The 22,732-nt window shown below is 62.3% G+C and overlaps 2 protein-coding genes across 2 annotated transcripts in view; one reads left to right on the top strand and one right to left on the bottom strand.

Moving 5' to 3' along the window:
- Positions 1-10,194: 10,194 nt before the first annotated feature.
- MPG (N-methylpurine DNA glycosylase) lies at positions 10,195-18,305 on the top strand. The gene is made up of 4 exons (XM_082857140.1): positions 10,195-10,329; positions 12,337-12,570; positions 15,234-15,438; positions 17,842-18,305. Exons 2-4 carry the CDS (start codon positions 12,349-12,351, stop codon positions 18,246-18,248), a joined length of 834 nt encoding a protein of 277 aa, XP_082713266.1. The 5' UTR covers positions 10,195-10,329; positions 12,337-12,348; the 3' UTR covers positions 18,249-18,305.
- A 224-nt stretch (positions 18,306-18,529) lies between these two features.
- NPRL3 (NPR3 like, GATOR1 complex subunit) overlaps positions 18,530-22,732 on the bottom strand; it is a gene marked incomplete at its 5' end in the record, with an annotated part of 35,069 nt that continues 30,866 nt past the window's right edge. Inside the window, 3 exons of the mRNA XM_082857553.1 lie at positions 18,530-19,167; positions 19,713-19,905; positions 20,604-20,793. Coding sequence (XP_082713679.1) covers positions 19,002-19,167; positions 19,713-19,905; positions 20,604-20,793 — 549 coding nt within the window. The 3' untranslated portion in view covers positions 18,530-19,001. The remainder of the gene's footprint in view (positions 19,168-19,712; positions 19,906-20,603; positions 20,794-22,732) is intronic.

Genomic DNA, 22,732 nt, shown 5'->3' with positions numbered 1-22,732 from the left:
GTGCCAGGAACCGTTGCCAGCTGACTGGCTCAGCGCCACACACACACTTGCGAACCTCCCTGGCTCCCACTGTGCTCCCACAGCCTCTCCTCACACCTGGCTCTCCCAGTACACGCATTCTGCCCACGTGTTCAAGGATCCCCCGCCTCAGTCAGGCGGCCCCTCCCTGACAGGCCCTGGATTCCCTTGGCACGGTCGGGAGCACACCCACGTGTGTGCGGCCCGGTCCTGTCATGCCGGGTCCACAGTGCCTAGGACAGGGCTGCTCCAGAGCCACTGCTGAATGATCACTGTCATTCCAGAGCACGAGCTAGCAGGGGCCAGTCCCCATGAAGTGGGGTGACGGCAAATTCCCAAAGATGCCCCTTCACTTGGCTCTGGGAGGAGGAGCTACCACATGGCCGGGTGGGAACAGGAGCAGCACAAGCAAGGAGGTGGGAAGCGGGTGGTGAGCACACACAGGAGCCAGATGCCCCCCCAACCCCCGCTGGCCTGGGCCCACCAGACACAGGAGCCGCTCACCTCACGAGGGAGGCACCAGCTCCCTGCCTGGACATACAGACCTCCTGGTGGCCCTCACCCCACCAGATCCCTCCTGTGTCTGGGGCAGAGGCTGGAGGGTGCCCCATAACCCCCACAGCTCCCTGCCCTCAGTGCTATGGGTTCCCGGCCTGACCCACCCCTGTGTGCCCAATCCCCCAGCGCCCCTGCGGCAATCTGGGCATCAAGGGGGTGGGATTCACAAGCAGGGTCGGGGGTGGCTCCACAGTGGACCCTGAGGGTGTGGGGGAGGGTCGGGTCCAGACCGGACAAAGAGTCTGGGCTGGGAAGGGGCACAGTGCCCGCCCAGAGGAGACAGTGGCTCAGTGTCTGGGTCTCCCCCAGGCGCACAGTGGGCTCTTGTTCCTAGACGGTCCCTGAGGGGGAATCCCAACAGCATCTCTGCTCTGCTGCCCCTCAGTGCAGGGAGAGACCACAGCCCAGGGAGGGCCTGCCTGCCGTCTGAGTCACTCTGGTGACATTCGTGGCTGCCCACCCGGGGCCCAGACCCACCAGGAGACACCCAAACAGGCAACTAGAAGCGCAGTGGGGAGGCTGACGAAGCAAAAGCTAACTGTGAGGACGGAGCTCTGAGCAGCTCAGGAGTGTGGGGTGAGGCTGGAGGGGATGCAGAGGGAGGGCCCGCAGGGTACCGGGACCACCAGGGCTGCTTTAAGCGGGAGCGAGGGGAGGGGGAGCCGCTGCAGCCAGCAGGGCGGAGGGCTGTGGGGCAGCCCTGAGAAGCAGCCATGCCTGCTCTGGGGATGATGGGGGACCCTGGGCAGGGGTCCAGGGGGGTCCAGAAGCAGGAGCCCGTGCAGGCAGGCCGATGTCGGGGAGCCTGGCCTGAGACACTGTGCACTGACCCAGCTCCCCTCTACCACCTGCAACCCTGAGATAGCCTGAATTTTCCCCTCTGAAAATCAGGGGCCACAGCAGTGCTGGGCACACAGTAGGTGCTCGAGAAGCAGCAGCTGAATCAAAAAAAAAACAGGCTGGACCTGAAACGAATATAATATTGTAAGTCATCTATACTTCAACCAAAAAGAAACAAACAAACAAACAAACGAGCAGGCTGTGATGCCTGCCGGCTGTGGGGAGCTCCCCAACGAGGGCCTGGGAGCGCGTTCAACCAGAGCACAAGGCGTGGGAGGACCCAGGCCACACCCTTTGGGGAGGCCCAGTTTGGGAAGGTGTGGCCAAGAGGCAGGAGGAGACCGGGGAGAAGTTCTGGCCCACCCAGGCCTGGACAGGCTGTGGCCGGGGTTAAGCTGGACCCTCAATTTCTGCACTTAGGCCTGCCCCGCACACTTGAGGGACAACACGGACCAAGGGCAGCTGGAGGTCAAGCAAGCGGCCCAGCCCCAGGACCAGACCCACCAAGCCTGGGGCCTACCCTGCCCACGGGACCACTGGCCACCCATGTCAGTTGGAGCAGTTGGGCCCACCCCAGGACACCTGCCCAGACGTGTGCCCAGCTCACCTGAGCATGGTCCCAGGATGCGCCAGCTCCTCTGACCTCCCCACGTGAACCCTGACCTCTGACCCTCAGTGTCCTGTCTGACCCCTAGTCTGATGCCCAGCCCCAGGTCTCCCTTGGGAGGCGGGAATCACCAGCTGTCTGGCAGCCTAGAATTCAGTCCTCCACTACGTGCTACCATGTGGCAAAGCGAAAGTGAGCTGGCTGCTCTGTGCCTCTTGACCTCACCATCAGTAACCGGCATCTTATCGGGAATGATCCTGGCCAGGCCCTCACCCCTCCCAGAGACCCCTCCACTTTTCTGTGGAAGATATGAGGTTCAGAAGGGAGCAGGGCAGACCTGACACCTGGCCAATGGCTTGCTGGGTGCCCCGTGCTGTCCCCAGGAGGACACATCGGATCCCTGCCCCCCCAAGGCGCCCATCACCAGCTGTCACCCCAGATGATAGGAATGCAGGGATCCAACAACAGAACCACAGGAGGCTCTCTGCATAGGAGGCCCTGAAGGTAACTGCCCTGGGAGGGTGGTGCAGGAAAGGGAGCACTGGCCCTGTGGACTGGGCGCTGCCCAAAGCCTCAGCAGACTATGACCCAGAGGGTCACTGGCCACCAGAATTAAAGCCTACGACCCGGCTGGGTCTGGCAGGGTGGACGCACCCTGGGGTCGGGGTGCCCCAGGCTCAGAAAGGTCAGAGGACCCGTCCGTGCCACACAGCCAGCAGTGGGGTAGGGCAGGGGCTCAGCTATAGCTTCTGGGTGGGACAATCTGGGATCTAGCTGGACCTCGGGAGTTACGTGCAAGCCTGTCTCAAGCTACACAGTGAAAAGACCCACATCCCAGCAACAGGCCTGGACAGAAGGCAGATGAGCAGCCTAGTCACCAGTCAGAGGCCCCACAAGTGCCCCTGACCAACCCTCACCCCCAAACGAGCTCCCGGTGCCCACATACCCTCTGGCTTAGCAACCCTTCTCAGGACACGTCAGCTGCTGGATAGTATCTGTAAGGCCGCGGGAGGGGACACCAAGCCCCTGAAGTCGATTATCGGAGCAGAAATGGCTTCAGTCAGCAGAAGCCTGGCACACCTGCCTCAAACCTGATTCTGGCTAGCCCCACTGACCTGTCACAACCCCTGCAGGAGTCCTCTGTGTCCATCTTACAGATCAGGAAACTGAGGCTCAGAGAGGCCAGTCACCACCTGTGGTCACCAAGCCTCCAGGGGGGTTCAAAGCCTGGGGCCATGTCTGCCCAGGAGCTGGGGAGGTGGCCACAGCCCCCCAGGGGAGGGGCAGACCATCTGGGCTCCTCAGGCTGGGGAGGGCTAACAGGCCCCTCTGGGCCACCACTCCACCCCACCTCCACCCAGAGCATCTCAGTTCAGGGAGGAAGGAGTCACCCTCAAACACACCTAACCCAGAAAACAGGCAGAAGCTAAGGAATCTGATCCTTGGGCTGAAAGTCGATCCTGCCACAGACACCGATGACATGGAGGGACTGGAGCTGGGGAGGTGCGGGCGGGGGGAGCCCCTCACATCTGGGGAGAGGAGCTACAGGAGGTGCCCCGAGCAGCAGCTTGAGTCCAGAGGCCCTGAGGGTGGGCCCAGGAAGGCAGGCGAGGCCTGGGCGGCTCCCTCTGAACCAAGGGCTCCCCTAGAATTGGAGCTCCCAAGGGCAGTGGTTTGCCGGCCGGCCCACTAACGCTGGACGGGGGATGCTGTCACTGCAGTGCTCCAGCTCTGGTGCTCTCAGTCAGCTTCCTGTGCAATGGGCAGAGATTGCTTGGAGGGTTTGGGAAGCAGCCTGGGGCCTGGCACATACCATCCAGGGCCACTCAACTCTTATGCCCCACTAGTAGCCCCTGCTTTTCTCAAGGAAAAGAACCCAGAATAACCCCTGGTTGCAGGGGGCTCAGCCTCAGGGACCCCTTGGGCCCCCGCCATCTGCTGGGTGGCCCAGCTTCCTCCCAGCCTCTGGGTGGGGGCTAAGGGGGCTAGGGCTGGCTCCACAGGGGTGGGGAGAACCCAGCATCTGGCTGGGCCAAACCTGAAAAGCCAGTTTCATCCTTGAATCTTCTCTGCCAGGAAGTCCCCAGGTGGGGGTGGGGGGGCCTTTCCCAGCACAGGGCTAGGGCCTCCAGACGCAGACCTCGCCCACCCAGAGAGACACACAGACGCACCACCCCAAACTGCACACACAGAAGAAGGAACTCTGCTCAGGACCATCTGGCTCCCCTGCCCATTCCCCACCCAGGCCCACAGACATGCCCCCAGCAGGGCAGACAGCCAGGCCCTCCCCCAGTGCCCTGAGCACCTGGGGTCCAGCAATCTCCCCAGCCAAGAGCAGGCCTGCTTTGAGGCACCGTGTGGTGGCCACAGGCTCAGCCCTGGCCTGCTCCTCTTGGCCACTGAGCACAGGGTAGGGAAAGTGCCCGGCAGCGTCCAGTGTTTAGAGCCGGGGAGATTGGGTTGTGAAGCGGAAGGTGGGGTCACTCCCTCCTCGCACCGCCCACCGCACCCCCTCCAGTTCCACAGCTACTGCTATTATTGCTGAAATTATTCCCATCCCCAGGGAACACGGCTGGGACAGGGATGATCCGGAGAAGTCCCACCCTCTGAGCTGGAGTTTCGACTTGGAGACACCACCCACTGGTGGTGGCCGGGAAGGAAAGCGTAAGGGGGGGAGGGTACAGCTCAGAGGCGCCTGGGGACACCCCCGGACTCCGAGCCCTCCCGCTCCCGGGACCCTCAGCTGTCGGGCGGGGGATGGAGCCGAGATGTCCGGCCGGGTCAGGCCGCCGGGACGCACTAATCCGGCCACGGGCTATTTTTGCGGCGCGCCGGGTTAGGAATCCGGGGCTGGGCCGCCTCCTCGGGCGGCTCGGGAAACTCCGGGAAGGAAAGTCCGGCCGCCTCGGGCGGAGAGTCGCCCGAAGCCGGGACGCAGCCAGACTCCGGCCGCTCCGAGCGGCTTCGGCCGTGGAGGGGTGGGGACGGGCCCCGCGCGCGGCGGACGCAGCTCCGGAACCCACCCGGCCCGCGCCCCGCGCCCCCAGCCGCGCGCGCTCACTCACCGCCGCCGCCGGCACCGGGGCCTCGGGGGTCCTGAGGGCTTCGGGGAGGGGCTGCCGCCGCCGGCCCGAGGGCACCCGCGCCGAGTCCCCGCCCGCCCGCCCGGGAATGCCATGGAGCGAGGGGCGTGCGCGCCGGGGGCGGGCCCGGCCGGAGGGGGCGGCCGCGCTGACTCAAGGCTCAGGAATGCGCGCGGCCCGCCCGGCCCGAGTCACCTCCTCCGGGAGGGCGGCGGGGACACCTGCGGCTGGGGGTCGAAAGCGCCTTGGTCGGGGAGGGAGGACCTGGTGGCCCAGCTGGACCGAACCTGATGGTCAGCGTCAGCCACTCCCGGACTCCGAGTGAGTCCTGACCTTATTCTGCTTTGACTTGTGCTTGAGAAGTGGGCGGGGGGCGCTGTGCGGAGGGCCAGGGGGGAGGCGGCCCTGGATCTACCGTAAACCGAACCGCCAGCCTCCTCCGAAGGCCGCGCTGCCCAGTCTCTCACCCTAAGCCGCACGGGAGCCTCACTCGCACACACATGCCCCTGCGTTCATGCACTTAAACACACACGCTCCGTACGCACTCACACTCATGCTCGCCCACGTGTTCCTTTACCCACACCTGTTTACACAGACTCACATACACACACCTCTGCATATACACACTGTAACACCTCCATGCTCACTCTCACCCATTTACACACGTGCACACAACCACTGATGCACACTCAGTCGCACTCGCACCAAAGGCAGGATCAGAGCAGTAACCTCCTCCCGGGGCCCCTGTGCTCCCCACCCGCTGAATCCCTGCTCCTCCAACAGGCACTCCCAGGCCAGGCTGGAACCCCTGGAGCAGAGGCGCAGAGGCGCAGAGGCGGCAGCACCATTTCCGGCGACCACTCTGTGCTCCTCCCTCTTTCAGGGCTCACCCACCAGCCCTGTGGGCCCATCCCTGCACTCCCTGAATCGAACACAAAATGGCCCGTCTGCTCTAGGCTGAGGCCGCTGGTGGGAGTTTTCCAACATTCCTCTCCCTCTCTCCTGACATTGCAGGAGTCGGTGGGGCACAATCACCAGAGAAAGACCCGGGAATGGGGGAGGGGGTGCCAATAGCAGGGCAGGGCTGACCAGGAGCTGTGAGTGGTGGAGGGGCACAGACTTCCACCCCGTAGGGAGCAGAACTGGGACCATGGGTGTCCTAAGGACCCTTCTGCTGGGAACCAGAATACTGAGGCACATGAGGCCCAGCCCCTCCAGCTTTGGAGGGTCCACAAGTGTGTCTTCACAGGCCCTTTGCTGGTCTGGGACCAGGAGGCAGTGGTCCTCTCTGAACAGAGGTGCTGCCACGGTCAGGTCAGCAAACTATGCCCAGGGTATGACCGCAGACAAAGCCCTGGTCCTTGGCTACACAGAAAGTAGACAACTTGAGGTGGCAGCCAATTCACAGTTGGCCCTGGAGCCTGGGAAAGGGACAGAATCCTCCAACTGTCTCCTCAACCATCCTCAGGGCAGAGTGGTGCCTGCACACTCCGGGTCATTTACGAACTCAGTATATCAACACAGTTCCTAGGTAGCGGGAGACGATGGAAGCTTTGGAGGGGCTGCAAGAGGACTCCTTCACTGCGGGGTGGGGTGGTGACTACAAGTGCCTTGGGGACACAAGGCAAGAAGAAGGCTGAAGGCTGCCCAGTGCCGATGCTCAGGGCTCTGGCTGCCCACACTGCCACCCCTCCCATGCCAGGCTCTCACCCACAGAAAGGACAGTCTCTCCATGCCTGGCATTCTCGACCCCCGCCACCTGGACGCTCAGCCTGGGCTGGCAGGGCCAGCGGCAGTGGTGTCATCTCTGGAGTCCAGGGCCTGGGCTCACCTCCAAAGCTTGCCGTGGCCAGGCATCCAGTGCTACCAGGTCTCCTGCAGTGGGTACTGCAGGGTACCCAGGCCCCCTCCATGACCCAGACACTCATTCCCAGCTGCCAGCAGCATAGCCGTAGCTGGCTCACAGCTGAGACAGGCGCCCATCCCCCAGTCCCCCCCCACCTCAACCCCCGCCCCACCTGGAGTCACCTTCAGTGAATGAGAGCTGCCTTGCCCCAAGTAACACCCCCTCCCCAGAGAGGGTGGTCTGTGTGTCCAGTCACAGGTAAGTGGCTTCCCCCTGGTTCATTCATTCAGGTTACCTCCAAAGGACCCTCTCAGCTCCAGTGGGACCCCAGCAGCCTCTGTTGCAAACCCTTGCCCCTCACAGGTGTGACTCCCAAGTACACCTTGGCAGGCAAACCCAGGAATCCCCAGGTTCTGAGCCCACCGAGCCTCCTGAGCGAGGACCCGGGTATCAGAAGGACAGTATGAGCAGAGGCCTGGACCCAGTCCACAGGGACACGTGTGTGCACACACATGTGCTCTGTCTCACACCTGGCCCACTGCCCCGTGTTCTGGTGGAGGAGGGCCTGACACGGAAACCCAGCTCCCTGTCCCTCTTTTTCCTTTTCCCAGGCCCTGGAAATAGAAATCAGCTGCAATTGCCCAGTATGTGTGCAGGTGACTGGGAATGGGCAAGTATCTGGAGCACCCCCTGACTACACTTCACTCTAGGACCTGAGGGGTGGCAGTCCTGACCACTGAGAGCAATCCCCACCAGCCACTCTGGAATCAGCTCAGCAGGCCAGCCTGAGCTTTGGGGGGCCTGAATGGGCCCGGGACCAACCCCTGGCTATTTGGGGAAGAGGCAGAAGTGGGCCAGACCAGCCAGGGCCTGAAGTCACTGTCTATTTGAGGCAGCTGCCCCTCCCCATGTCTTGGGGCCTGGCAAGGGGGGCCCTTAAGTACCTGGCCTCAGGGCCTGGCAGCACTGGCAGCACAGCCCCAGGAAAGGAAGATGCAGCCCACAGCTGCTCGCTCTGCCCAAGGAGCCTCCGAGCCCCCAGGACCTGTCAGCTGCAGAGGGCCCCAGAGGCCGCCCTACTGAGATGTCACCCCCAGAAGGTGCTGCCCCTTTCACGGTGTTAGCTGTCCCTACATAGAGAAAAGGACAGTGAACAGTGTGCTGGGTAGGAACAGTGCTGGCCTCTGTGGCTGGTGGAGCCGCTGTCCTTTCTCTCAAGGTTCCAGGGTCTGACGGCTCCTCCAGAGGCCATGGCAGGCCTGGCAGGGCACAGAGCAACTCACCCCAGTACTGGCCCCTTTCAAAGCATTGAGGGTGTCCTCACCTTCATCCTCCATGGACATCCTCCAAAGAGCCTCTCCCAGCCCAGAAGCAGGGCACTCTGGGGCTGAGAAGAGAAGGCCCCAGGCCCCTCCTCCCACCGAGACCACCTTCTTACCCCCAGCCTGCCTGCCCTGTAGGCCACAGTGGGAATGCTCAGCCCACCACTTCCAGCCTGTGGTGGAGCCTCAGACCACAAACCAGGAAGTGGGGGGGTGGGGGGAAGGGGGGCCAGAGGTTGTGCAAGGCCCTGCACTCAGGCTGGAACATCTGGAGAAGAGGTTGCTGGCTCCAGCCCTGCCTCCTCCTCCTGGGCTGTCCTCCAAGCCTCTCTTTCCTCATCTTCAAGTTGGGAAAAAGATGTCCCTTTGGGAATGCGTGGACTCCCCATGATTTCTACAAGGACCATGCACTATTTGTGAAATGAAAATGAATACAAAACCGCACCCACCCTGCCCCTGCCCCCACCAGGGGAAGTGGCCCAACTGTAGCCTCAGTTTCCCTCCCAGAGCAGGGAGAGGGGGAAGGGAGGAGGGAAGGGAGGCTGGGCACACAGGAAGGCAGGAGGGGGAGTCATTGTTCGGGCAGAATGGCTGCAGCGGGTAAGGAGGAAAGAAAGGGGTGGGAGTCACATCCAGGCCCGCCTCACAAGCACTCATTGACGACACACCGCCCAGCCCCGGAAGGAAGCGGCACAAAGTGCCGCAGACAGCTGGGTGGCTTCCGGCAGGAGCTGAAAGGCTGTTGCCCCTCCCTCCGCAGGAAGTCCTGGTTGGGGCCCTGGGCGGAGCGGGGAGTACAGCTGGGCCTGGGCCTGGGCTGGAGTTGAGCTCCTGGGCTGGTCGGAGGAGGAGGAGGAGTTGGAGACCAGGGTTCCCCCAGCTGGACTTGCCCTGAGACCAGGTGCCACACTCGCTCATCCCAGGGCCCCAGTCACGTGGCCCGTCCAGCACCCCCCCCACACACACACCATCCTTTGCCCAACTGTTCTCCAAGGCCCCACGGGTACCCCTCACAGGGCCAGGGTGACACAAGTCAGACAGCTCAGGACATGGTCCAGGGCAGGGGCGTTCCCCCTGCTGCCCCAAAGGGCAGTGGCATACCTCACACTGCCCCCAGCCACTGCCCTGCAGGAGGGGTGTTCCTGGGTCCCCACAGCCCTCCTGCTCACCTCAGCCTCTTCAGGAGGCTGGCCATGCTCCAGCAGGCCCACCCCTGGACTTGGGCGGGCTCCTCTCAGCATCCTTCCGTGGTGGGAAAGGTGGGGGCCCCACTGCAGACACAGAATCCCAGGACCCATCCATATTGTGATGGGAGTGGTGGTGCTTCCAGAAAGGCCTGGGTCCACTTCCAGGACAAAGTCTTCCTGGCCCACTCGCCCGCCCTATCTGTCCCCTCCACCCAAATGCTCCGCAGGTATGGAGCAAGTAATGCCCCTCCGCAGTCCCAAGGACCAGGGGCTCCGACACCACCTCCCTCACGCACACTCCACGCGCACCCCCCCGAACCGTCTGGGGCACCCCCAAACCACTACACCGCCAGCCGGGGCCCCTCTAGGGCCCAGTCAAGATTCACAGGGACCAAGCCTCTTTCTTGGTGGTCTGACCACCAGCTGGAGGTCACCAGGTGGAGTGAGCGCTGCGGCTGCGGCGGGACCAGGGTGCAAGTGGGGCGGGGGGCATGTCACTGGGAGGGGCGCGGGGCGGAGGGCTTCCCTCCACCCCAGCTGCCTGCTCCCCCTCCTCACACCACAACTGTCCCAGCAGCCCCGGGCCTTTGTCCCGGATGGGAGGTAGGGCGCGGGGCAGGGGCGACAGCGGGGAACTCCGATCGCTAGCCCGGCCCCACCCCCGAGGCGGATCCGCGCCTGCGCCCGCCCCCTACCCCCGCCGGGCTTCCGTCCTTCTCCGCGCAGGCGCCGGCTCCAGCCCCGGACCCGGCGGCGCTTCCGGGTGGGCGGTGGGGTGTTTTCCGCGCCGGGCTGGGATCCGCGCCGGCAGGTACAAGTTCGAGATCCCTGACGGAATTGCCGGTTGCCCGCGCGCCGCGGGGCTCAGGTGAGTGCGCGCCTAGGTGAGCGTGCTCCTCGCCGGACGCACGGCCGAAGGACTGGCTCGGGGGCGGACCCCCCGGAGTCGCACCGCCACCGCAGTGAGCCCTGAGTGGGAGCCAGTAATGTGCGCACGGGCCGCCCCTAGGCGTCTGCAGTTCCCAGACGAGCGCCTGACGGCGGGGTTGGGCCGGCTCGGCTGCTCTATTTGCCAGAAACAAAGCCGAGGCCCTGCCCGTGGTGGCCAGTGAGGTCTGAGAGGAGCGCCCGCCACCGGTTTCCTGCTTACGTGCTGGGCGCTCAGCCTGGCTCAGACGCCCCCTGCCCCGAGCCCGCCTGCCGCAGAAATGACCATAGGGTTGCCTCGAGGGGCCACTTCCCCACACTCCTCCCTTCAGTGTCTGTCCCACACGGATAAATGCTCTCCCTTTATTTACTAACTCACTGTTTGCCCAGGTTTTGATGGAGCGCTGGCGGGTCCCTTGGGTGTCCCCATCCAGGCTGCTGTTTTCTGCCCTCCACTGGCTGGGCCCAGCCTGGGAAGTGACCCTTGTCCCCAGGTTTTGCGTTTCTTCCTAACATTGGTGAGCGCTCGCTGTACCCAGACAAGTGCTTACCCGGCTTCTCATTTTATTCTCGGAACCATCTTGTATGACAATGTTGGTTCCCTTTCTGCAGATGAAACAGAGGCACAGACACCTTAGGTCACTTTCTGGGGCAGTGGTCACCCTTGGGTGCAACGGCAGGGTCACCCCACTCTTCAGCCTGAGGCTCTGAGGCAGGTTCAAATCCTAGGTCTGCAGAGGGGGAGACAGGGCCTCTCTGAGCCTCAGTCCCAGGGCATCTGCATGAGCCGACCCCCACTGCCCACGGTGGGTCAGGGCAGAGACCCAGCGCCACCCCAGAGCTTCGCGGCAGGCCGGGGGCCAAACCTGGGCGGAGAACAGGGGCCGCAGCGTCCTGGAATCAGCCTGTGGTGGGTGTTGGCAAATGCGCCTGGCTGCAGACAGGGTCATAACAACATCCATTCTCAGCAGGCTGGCGGCTCCGGACAACATAGAATGTCAGCACTTACACTAAAAATAACGGGTCTGTCACATGCCAGGGAGGTATGGGAATCAGCCCCTAAGGAGGGTGTTTCCAGGCCCCAGTGCTCACCTGCTGCTCCTTTCCTTGGAGAGCAGCTGGTCCCCGAACGGCCAAGGGTGTGTGGCCAGGTTTCCCAGGCCCTGTGGCAGCAGGTGGGAGGCAGACAGTGTGCCGGTCTCGGCAGATCCTCCTCATTCCTCACACCTCACTTTTGCCTCACTTATCCTTATTCTGACATCCTGGGTCATGAGACAGAGGACAGCTGGGGACTCATTGGGGGTCACACCCTGAGTGCTTGGGATGGGGCCAAGTAGACAGTCTGCCTGGTGCTCACCCATGTGCGTGTGTCAGGCCTTCTGGGCCATTCTAGGAGGGGTCTGGCACAGTGGGAGCCCTGCCAGCATTGGGGAGGGGTGTGGATGACACAGTGACCCACAATCCGTTCCTCGGCCAGGCCCCGCTGAGGTCACAGCTGTTTTAAAATGCCTGGTTAGGGGCAGGTGCAAAGGGAAGGGTTCCAGAAAGAAGCTCAGAAGTTCATTTGGAGACCACGTGATGAGTGGCAATCAGAGGGCAGCAGCCCTCCTGTCCCAGGCTTGGGTGCCACTGTCCCCTCCCCAGGCCCTGCAGCCCTTTGCCACTCCTGCTTGTGGATGGCACGTGCAGCAGAGTGGCTACCAGTCACTGCTGCCACCAGCCTGCCTTCACGTGCCGTCATTTCCCAAGTCTTCCTGGGTCCCAGCGCAGGGCTGAGCATGCCAGGTATGGCTCAAGTGTGGCATTCTGTTTGCACAGGCTGGTTGCCCTCTTTTTGCATATGAGGAGACAGGCAGGCAGTTGAATGAGTCCTTGAGCTCCTGACTTCACTGCACAACCATCTGTCCTCTCCTCTTCAGACCCTTTATCTTGTCCTTTCCCGTTTCAGCTTTCCTGAAGAATGGGGCAAAAAAAGCAGCGACTGTTGGAGGCCAAGCGGCATCAGAGCCCGCCAGATGGGACCCGGACATCTTCCCCCAAGGAGCCCCGCTTGGAGCCACCCACGACCCTCGGCCCCCAGCGCAGCATCTATTTCTCAAGCCTAAAGGGCCGCCCTGGTCGCCTGGGATCAGAGTTTTTCGACCAGCCTGCCGTCTCCCTGGCACGGGCATTTCTGGGACAGGTAATGGAAATGTAGCGGCGTGGCCTCTGCTGAAGGGTCATCACCGTGCAGCGTCTGTGGGCCTCAGCCCTCTCCCCGCTGGGCTCACGTCCCTGACTTGGCCCTGCGTGGCCGCGTGCAGTCAGCCGCTTTGCCCACATTTGCTCCTGGGTAGCTTCACCTCAGTCATCTGGGGCAGCCTCTGGGTCCAGGGTCAGCTGGGAAGAATGCCGAGGTTTTTAGGGGTGCCTGCCTGCTCTGGGCAGTGAGGACGGGGCAGCTACAACATTAGACTTCCCCCTGGGGCTGTGGGAGCATTACCCCTGGTCCACCTGGGATTGCCCTCAGGGCAGGTTTCTTACAAGGACCACGGTCAATGCTGGCCCCCCTGTCTGTGAGGGGCTGCTTTTGCCTGCCCCGTCCCCTGACACAGTCAGTGCCCCTGCTGGAGCTTGTCTATGTGTGTAGCAGCTTTAGACACATGGCAGCTGAGGCCATGGCCTACGGGCTGCCCAGCATCAGGATTGTCTTGAGGAAGGACAGCCTCCTTCTCCCCACAGTGGCTCACAGTGCCGGAGCTGGCTTCCCAGCAGCCCCTGCAGCTCCAAGTTCTGGGGTGGGAAGCAGGACCGCCCAGGGCCCTTGCGGGTGGAGCCCGTCACCATGTTGTGTGTACATGGCATGTGCCGCAGCAGCAGAGTTTTGGCCACATCCATCTGGAGTACCATCTGGCTAGGCCTGGCTTTCTGGTCCTCCTGGAGGTTCCATGGCTACCCTGTGTCCTTTAGTGAGCCTACTTTTAGGTTAAAATGGCCAAGGAGAGTCAGTTTCTGTGGCTAATAGAAAATTGGTGCCAGGAACAGATCCTAAAATGTGAGCTAGTGGAGTGTGACCTGAAGTGTGACCTCATTGAGAAGCGACCAGAGTCTGTTACATGAGGATGCTTTCAGCTGCAAGGGCCAGAAGGTCCTTGTAAAAGCACCTTAAGTCAGGAGAGGTTATGATCTCATGTGCAAAGGCACATGGGGCAGGTGGGTCCAGCATCAGGTCGAGGGCCCAAGGGCCTCAGTGTGTCACAGTCTCCCCCTAGGCTCCCCTAGGCTCGCATCACGCCTGTTTGAGCCTGAGGGTAGACAGGGCGATGTCCAGCAGAGAAGGGCGGGTCTCACCCTGTATGTGCCTTTGGTTAGGGTGGAGAGCCTTTTTCATTACCCCTCAGTGGACGTCCTCACAGACCTCTTGACTAGCCTTGGTCATGCACTCATCTTAAGCAGGTCACTGCAAGGAGCAATGAGTTGCCATGACAACCCAGACCACTCTTGTGTCACCCTCTCAGCTGAGAAGGGTCTTGCCTCTCTCGGGACCCTCCACCAGCAAGGAGGAGATGTGTATAATGGGGGTGAGGGGCAACCACCATCTGCTATCTGGAAATGATATCAGTGAAATTCAGGACAGGAAAGAAGACAGTGAGGAAAGGGCTGTGGGAGGCTCCTCCCCAGGCCCCATGGAGGTGTCAGGCTGACAGGGAATGCTCCCTCTCGTCTACTGGGAAGATGGGAGGGAGGCCTCATCTGAGGTGCTCTGGCCAAGCCCACCTGTGCACACATATAGGGATTTGTGGGCTTTGTCTCCAGGAAGGCCTCCTCTAACCCTTACCCCCGAGTCCAGCCTCCAGCACACCCCTCCCTGCCCCCACAACACTGACCCTGGCCGCAGACACATTGAGCTCCGTGGGCTAAGGCATGGTGGCCTGGCCGTCCAACTTGCCTGAGGCTCTGGCCTAAGGACAAGGCAGGTGCTAGGGACAGGCCTGGTGAGGTGGCTGGCCCCTGAAACTCCACTGTGAACCCTGGTTGAGTCAGACCTGGGGCTCCGGACACTGGGCATGACTGCTGGCCATTCCTGGGGCCGTACCATGGTGATGTGTGGCGAAGGGCAGAGGGGCTCCAGGCGGGGAAGGACTCAGCTCCCGGGGTACTCAGTGCTCCGCAGGCCCTGCCTGGCTCTCCTGTGGCCTATCTGTTCTCCTAGGTGCTCTGCTGGCCTGAGAGCACCCACCCCTCTGGGGACAGCCCCTGACAACTGCCCCCTGCCCTGTCCTCGGCTGGGCCCTCTGTCCCCTCCTGTACCCACCCTGCCCGGGGTGCTGTCTGAGGCAACTGTCGCCAGGCTCGCCTTCCTGGCCTGCTGCCTGTGCTGACCCACTCCTTGTGGAGCTCGTTACCCCCAGGGCTGTGGGCCAGGCCTGGGGCACTGCTGGGCAGCTGGTCCTGCTGCTTTCAGTGTTGGCTGGGTGGGGGCTGAGTGTGACGGTCCTTTGCAGTTAGTCCAGGCGGAGGGGGCTCCACAGGCTCTGGAATCCCAGGCAGGGCCCTGTGCCCTTCACACTGCTCGGCCTCAGGCTAAGCTTTAAGTCCAAGGGGACCCTGCTGAGAGGAAGTGTGAGAATTCACTAGTGCTGGTGCCCAGCCCAGCCCTGGTCGGCCTGAGATGGCTGCACCCTGTGGACAGGACACTTGGTGAGCAGGGCCTGTGGTCCAGTGGTCCAGCAGGATGGAGGGGATGGTGGGGAAGAGCCAGTTGTACCTGGGTGTCCTGTACCTGTACACCCTGAGCTGGGGAGATGAGTCCAGGCTGTGGACTGTCAGGGTGGAGCGAACCCGGCTCCTTCCTATGCTGAGCAGGTCTTGGTCCGACGGCTGGATGATGGCACAGAGCTCCGTGGCCGCGTCGTGGAGACTGAGGCATACTTGGGGCCAGAGGATGAAGCTGCCCATTCGAGGGGCGGCCGGCAGACCCCCCGCAACCGCGGCATGTTCATGAAGCCAGGGACGCTGTATGTGTACCTCATCTATGGCATTTACTTCTGCATGAATGTCTCCAGCCAAGGTGAGCGGTGCTGGGGCTTGGGGAAGCAGGAGGCCTGGGCAGAGCCCCCTCAGCTGGCAGACCCCGGGAGGACCGGGTTGGCTAGGTGATTGAGCAGGGGGTTCCCTTGCTAGGCTAGGCGAGGGTTTCAGGAACTTTGGCTGCACGGATGGTGGTTAGAGGTGCCAGGGGCCCCACAGAATAGAGGTCATGGGTTGACTTGAACACAGAGCACATGGGTTCATGAGCCCACCGCTGGCCCCAGAGCTCAGTGCTGGTGTCACTGCCGGCCCAGAGAGGACTCGGGAGGGGCTGATGTGGGGAAACAAGAGTGAGATCGATTTGGGGTGAGCTGGGCTCAGGCAGGAGCCTCGCCAGGCGGCCAGTTATGGGGTCTGGGTCAGTTCTCAACTGGGGATGATACTGCCACCCTGGGGAACATTAGGCAATGTCTGGAGACATTTTTGGTCATCACATCTGTGGGGATGCTCCTGGCCTCTAGTGGGTGGAGGCCAGGGAGGATGCTCAGCAGTTCACAATGCACAGGATGGCCAACTCCACAGAATCATGGCCCCAGAGGTCAGTGGTGCCGATGGGAGGGATGCTGGTCTAAAGCTCCCGGGAGGGTCCACGCACCTTGGGGGACCCACTGGGTCTTTCGTGGGTAGGCAGCTGTGTTTTCTGAGTGCTCTGTGCTGGGAAGGAAGTGCCCAGCACCGTCTTGCCAGAGCCGCTGCTCACCAGCAGCGGCGGGTGGGGTGGGGGGTGGGGGGGTGGTCTGCCCAGCCCACTCTGGCTAGCTGGTCCTAGCGTCCATCTGCCAAGCCTCCCGTTGCCGACGCAAGATGAATGAAGGCTTGAGGACAATAAGGGGCTGCCGGTCACACATGTGGAAGGATTCCATTAACGTGTGAGTTGTGATTGCCCAGAATAGACAGCTGGGGATGCCTGATGCCAGAGCCACAGGGCCAGAGGACACAGGGAATCCACGACTGGCCCTGTGCCCAGCAGAAGGCAGGTGCTGTGTGAAACTGAGTGACAGGGACTGCCCCCGAGGGCCCTGTTATCAGGCGCAGAGCTTATTCCAGTCGCTGAGCTTTTCTTTGGCGTTAGAACTAACCCCTCACGTGAGAGGAGACTGCACTTGGACAAGGGGCTGCAGTCAGTGAGGAAAGGGAGGAGCCCAAGTTTCTGCGGGTACAGTGGACAGAGCAGATGTGGGAGGTGGTGTGTTACTTTCTCGTTACGTGACCAGGATGCCCCAGGAATGTCGAGGTTAGGGGAGCTGAAAACCACATGGGTACAGACAGGGCCAAGGGTCATCCAGGTGGAGTGAGGGAGAGGGGCAGCTGAGACAGTCCTTGCCTGTGGGGTCGAGGCCGTGCAGAGACCGGGACTTGGGGCTGCGCGGTTGGTGCAGGCAGACGGGGTTGGCGGGGGGTGATGGGGAGGCCTGGTGCGATGAGGTAGGGGTGTTCTGTTCGTCAGGAGTCTGGACTCAGGTGCATCCCAGGAGAGGAGGGGTCAGCTACTCCTCCAGACCTGTCTGCAGGTGGTACCCACTACGTTCAGGATGGTACCAGAGAGAGCTTTGAGGCCAGTGAGGGGAGCTACCCGGGAATCACAGAGGGACTAAAACTCAAGGCTTTAGGTGCCCTTGGGCACATCCTGAAGTGCTTTGAAAGCTGGCTGGTTAAGGGACATCTGGTCGCACACACCCCCACACTTGCTGGCTATGCAGGAGGCCAGCTCCTGGGTGCTGATGGGAAGGCCTGTGCGGCTGAGGCCTGAGAGAGGGACTGGCCTGGTCACGCCTCAGGCTGAGCCCCTCAGACTCCCAGCTAGTGGGTGGGCTGAGAGTCAGGGGAGCAGGTGTCCCAGGACAGTGGCCTTGCTGGAGGGTCAGGGCGCCTCTGTCCAGGGCGCAGGGGGTAATCACTGTCCCCAGCTAGGAATCCAAGGGGGTCTGGACAGAGATGTCTTCTCGAGGGAATCCCTGGGCCTGGGTGTCTGCTTGCCGTCCCACAAGTGGCCTGAACTGGTTGGGGAGGGGACCCCATGGAGGTGGGGGGCTATTCCTGCTCTGTCAGTTTCCGCACTGGATCCTAGGGTGGGGCTCACCTGCGTCTTGTGCACACTGGTGGCTGCTCCAAGCCAGGCTTCCAGCTTCCCCAACAGCCAGTGTGGGGGGTGGTTGGGGGACCCTGGGGTTTTCTTTGCTGACCTCACAGAGGGAGCTTGGGAGCTCCATGCCTCCCCAGCTGGTGCCCATAGGAGGCACAGGTGCCTTGTGGGTGCAGGTGTGCGGGAGGGGGAGGCAGGCAGAGGGTCTGGATGGTGAGTGAGCACAGGTGTCACCCCCAAAGCTTTGGTCGGGCCTTGGGTAGTGGGGCGACAACCTGGGAGGCTTCATCTCTTCCACAGGGGATGGGGCATGTGTCCTGCTCCGAGCGCTGGAGCCCCTGGGGGGCCTGGAGGCCATGCGGCAGCTTCGCCACACCCTCCGCAAAGGTGTTGCTGGACGAGCCCTCAAAGACCTTGAGCTCTGCAATGGTCCCTCCAAGCTGTGCCAGGCCCTGGCCATCGACAAGAGCTTCGACCAGCGGGACCTGGCCACAGACGAGGCTGTGTGGCTGGAGCGGGGCCCCGTGGGGCCCAGTGAGCCAGCTGTGGTGGCAGCAGCCCGAGTGGGTGTCGGCTCTGCAGGAGAGTGGGCCCTGAAGCCCCTGCGCTTCTATGTGCAGGGCAGCCCCTGGGTCAGTGTGGTAGACAGAGCGGCCAAGCGGAACACACAGGCCAGAGCAAAGGCCAGCCGGGATGAGGATTTTTAATTGTTTAAAAATGAAATAAATGCTGTGTTTATAGAAAACAGTGTCATTTGTGTCTCGGCCGGAGCCCCTGTCTGTGGCCAGCTCGTCTCTGTGGGAGGACCCGGGGCCAGCAGGTGCACTTCCTCCTCAGGCCTGAGGCAGGTGTGTGTGTGTGTGTGTGTGTGTGTGTGTGTGTGTGTGTGTGTGTGTGTGTGTGTGTGTGTGTGTGTGTGTGTGTGTGTGTGTGTGTGTGTGTGTGTGTGTGTGTGTGTGTGTGTGCCCCCCCCGCCAGCCAAGGGGAAGCTAAGACAGCTGCGGGACACCGTTAGCCCAGGTCCTCGTGCCTCAGGTGGCACGGGGGCGACCGCTTGGCCATGGCCTCCTGGTGGCTAACACAGGACTGGGGGGGGGGGGGGGGGGAGGGGCTGGGCCAGGCACTGGCAAGCTGGAGGGAAGGGTGCCTGCAGGCGGCCAGTGCTGGCCATACAGGCCAGGCCAGGCCCTCAGACCTGAAGCTCTGGACGGCCCAGGCCCGGGAACACGGGAGGGGGAGCGGGGCTCTGAGAGAAATACGGGCCAAGTTGGTGTGGGCAGCATGCAAGCCTCACTCCGAGGCAAGAGTCCTGGACGCTCTCCCAGCTCGAGCCTCACCTTCTCAGCTCAGAGCCCCTGAGGCTGTTTCCAGGACTGGAGGCGGGTGAGGATGTGGAGAGCAGGGGCCCCATGGGGAGGGAAGGAGCCTGGGGTGGGGGAGGCTCCCTCCGGTGCCCCAGCTCAGGTGAGCAGGGCCTGGAAGACAGTGATGACCGGATCCTCGTGGGTGGTCACCACCAGGACACTGCGGAACTTGTCCACCAGCGCGAGCAGCTGGGAGCGCCGCGTGTTCTCGTTGTACATGATCTCCTCCAGGTGGTGGCGGCCGCGGAAGTAGTGCAGGAGCCTGGGGGGTGGAGGGTGGGTATGAGCACAACTACGGAGCTGGCGAGAGGGGGGGGTCCTCAGACAGGCCCCTGCTCCAAGCAGTGCCCTGGATCCGCTGCCCACCATGGCCCCTGACATGTCACCCTGCCTCAGTGCCCTGACGGAGGTGAGGGCAGTGCAGGGTCAGCTGGCAGCGTCTCTGCTTCATGCTGCTGTGGCTCTTAGGGCACCTCGGCTGGGGGCTCCGTCCCTGACAACCTGACGCTCCCAGAACACCATACACCCAGTGCACCCAACTCAGGGTTGGGTGTGACAAGTCTGTGTCACCTATGGCGTGGAGACCAAGGGCCCCACCCGATCCCCATGAGGACAAGAACTTGCTGCTGCTTCCCAAGACGTGAAAAGAAACACCCAGGAAGTACAGAAGAGACCCCCACATGCAGGTGCCAGGTAGCGACGGCTGTGTACTGGAGATGCCACCTCAACCAGTGAGGGCTGTTTGCCATCGGGATTTAAGCTGAGATCCACTTTCTGTCCTGTCCCTAGATGTGGCCCCTGCTCTACCTGGCAAACATGCGGAGGTCCTCAGGGTTCTGTGCCGCGGGCACGCTGAGGATGGCTGCCCGTTCATGCTCGGACAGGCTGGCCAGCAGGTTCTCCGTCATCCTCCTGTTGAGTGGCGAGTCCCCACTGGGGAGCAGCTCTGCACTGGAGTTGTCCATGCTGGGGCTGGTGAGGGTCATGTCATCACTGCTGGCTGAGGACGGGCATAGTCAGGGAGCGGCTGCCCCCAACCCCACGAGTCACCTGCGCCCACCTGGGAAATAACTGCTGTGCCCTTGGGGAGCAGCCCCTCACCCCAAGGCCAGCCTGGTCATCCAACCCGTCCCACCCACTCAGAAGACAGGAGCCCTGGGCAGGCAGGTCCAGCACTGAGCCTGATGTCCAAGGCCCCGCCTTAGCCTGGGGAGGTGCCTCCCCCTAAGCCTTCCAGCCCCTCGTCTTCCCCAAGCCAGGGACCTGGGGCTCGGGGCTGCTGCCTTAGGGGGCACACCGTGGCCAAAACACCTCCTTCGAAAAGGGACTATGACAGTCACTGTCTCCTCAGGCCCTGAGCATGGAGGTTTCAACGGTCCTCCCAGGGATGGGGTGTGGTCTGCTCTGACCCCAGGCTGGGCCAGGCTGCTCCTGACTCAGCAAGGTAGAGCCTTGTCCTCAGGGAGGCGGGGGAGGGGACCTCCCCGAGGGAGAGCTGCCCAGCTGGGCGAAGTGGCGTCCTCGGGGACACAGCCGCCCACGGACACTGTGTGTGCACGTTTTCGAGTGCAGCCCTGTGAAGGTGCTGTGGTCATTCCCTGAGGCGCCCAAACTGGGCCTCCTGGCCGCCTGCCTCTTCCAAGGGCGCCCAAGGTGCTCACCCCCCACCAGACAGATGCCCTGGGCAGGGGGTCCTACTTGGGGAGCCAAAGCTGAGGGCGTTGGGCGTGCTGAGGCTGCGGCCGCCAACCCTGGTGGTGAGGGGCACGTCATCCTCCCGGGGGCGGGGCTCGTCCTCACTGGGCGAGGCCATCAGGCAAACGTAGGTGTGCAGCTGGACCAGGAGCCTGCGCTGCAGCATCCACACCACCATCTGGATGAGCTGTGTCTGCAGGACGGGCAGGCCTGAGACATGACCCCCAGGTCACCCCGGAGGTCAGGGTGAGGCCCCACACCTCAAGAGAGGGAGCGCCCAGCCGCCAGCCGCTCTGCAACCCCAACTCCCGTCCAGAGGAGGCAGCGGGGCCACACCTGCCCTTGCTCCATCACACGCCCGGGCTGCCCACGGCTGTCCTTTCTTGCCCAGAGCTGAGGAGCAGGACCTGTGACGCGGAGGACCTGCTCTGCCTCCTCTTCCCCAGCCCACTGGCCTCTGTGGGGACCCTGGACACTGTTGAGAAAGAGGCTGCTGGCAGCTGCCTTGACAGCAAAAAAGTCCTCCCCTTGGGTCAACCTGAAAGCCTGCCCAGGGACTGGGAAGCCTGTGCAGGTGGTGCTCCAGCAGCCGTGAGTGGGGGGTGTGTGTGCACATGGCGTCCACGTCCTCAGACCCACACACCCACCTGCTCATCCCTGGGGGTCCCTTGCTGGGAGGGGCTGGCTGACCGGGCATGGAAATAGGGGCATATGTGACCCAGTCACACCAAAGAAAATTGAAAAGGATTGTAAAATAATTAAATTATGAGGGACTTCCCTGGTGGTCCAGTGGTTAAGACTCCTTGCTCCCGGACTTCCCTGGTGGTGCAGTGGTTGGGGGTCCGCCTGCCAGTGCGGGGGACGCGGGTTCGTGCCCCGGTCCGGAAGGATCCCACGTGCCGTGGAGCGGCTGTGCCCGTGGGCCGTGGCCGCTGAGCCTGCGCGTCCGGAGCCTGTTGCTCCACGACAGGAGAGGCCACAGCAGTGAGAGGCCCGCGTATCGCAAAAAAAAAAAAAAAGATTCCTTGCTCCCAATGCAGGGGGTCCGGGTTCGATCCCTGGTTGGGGAACTAGGATCCTACATACCACAACTAAGCCTGCGTGCCGCAACAAAGACCCAGCGCAGCCAAAATCAATCAATCAATCAATTTAAATAAATAAAAATTATATTAAGAGACTTCATCAGCACTTGAGCACATTCTGAATGGGCCTGAAGTAGTAGGTATGGAAGGCAGGTGGCCTCACCCTGGGACTGAGCAGAACCAGAACTGGCTCCATCCGGGCCCCTCGGGCTTGGCCTAGAAAAGCCACCCGCCATCCGGACCATTGGGAAGTTTCCGCTGGGGAGGGGAGAGGGTGAACATGCAAAGTGTGTCTTTTATTCAGCTGGCACGACCTGGCACAGTTCCTGGAAACCAAAGGTGCCATGAAAGACAGCATTCAGAACAGTCACGCTTGGCATCTAAATGAGCGGACCAACAGGGTCTCCTCCTCATTCACAACTTGAGGAGGAAAAGGGTTTCCTTTTAAGCTTTTCTTTTTGGCGGTACGCGGGCCTCTCACTGTTGTGGCCTCTCCCTTTGCGGAGCACAGGCTCCGGACGCACAGGCTCAGCGGCCACGGCTCACGGGCCCAGCCGCTCCGCAGCATGTGGGATCTTCCCAGACCAGGGCATGAACCCGTGTCCCCTGCATCGGCAGGTGGACTCTCAACCACTGCGCCACCAGGGAAGCCCCCTTTTAAGCTTTTAAGGACTGGTTTTGTCTAACAGACCTGGCACTTATTAAAGCAAATACTTTACTTTTGAAGACAAAGCCTTGAGAACACCCAGACCCATCTCCGACACCTGTCCCACCTGGCCCTGCCCAGAGCCCCAGAGCCCCAGGTTTGCAGTGGAGGGGAGGAGGCAAAGCCTCTCGGATCCAGGCTACACTCAACCCTGCCACAAACGCAGAACTCACCAGTTCGCTCCACACGTCTCACCCCTCCCTGGGGGCCAGCCCACCACACCCAGCACCCTGCCTGCCTCTCGCCCTGACCAAGACCCAGGACCCCTTGGATGAGGAGATTCTGGGGATCAGTGAGCCCAGGACTTATACCCACAGACCCTGTGGCCACCTGGACCGTGGCAG

Source organism: Leucopleurus acutus, assembly GCF_964270905.1.
Source record: "Leucopleurus acutus genome assembly, chromosome: 16".
Classification (NCBI taxonomy): domain Eukaryota; kingdom Metazoa; phylum Chordata; class Mammalia; order Artiodactyla; family Delphinidae; genus Leucopleurus; species Leucopleurus acutus.
The sequence above is the reverse complement of the archived record's forward strand: the minus strand, read 5'-3'. Positions and strand labels throughout refer to the sequence as shown.

Coding starts and splice junctions, on each gene's coding strand:
- MPG (XM_082857140.1), top strand. CDS start 12,349: ATGGGGCAAAAAAAGCAGCGACTGTTGGAGGCCAAGCGGCATCAGAGC. Junction 12,571..15,233: donor CACGGGCATTTCTGGGACAG/GTAATGGAAATG, acceptor TATGCTGAGCAG/GTCTTGGTCCGACGGCTGGA. Junction 15,439..17,841: donor CATGAATGTCTCCAGCCAAG/GTGAGCGGTGCT, acceptor TCTCTTCCACAG/GGGATGGGGCATGTGTCCTG.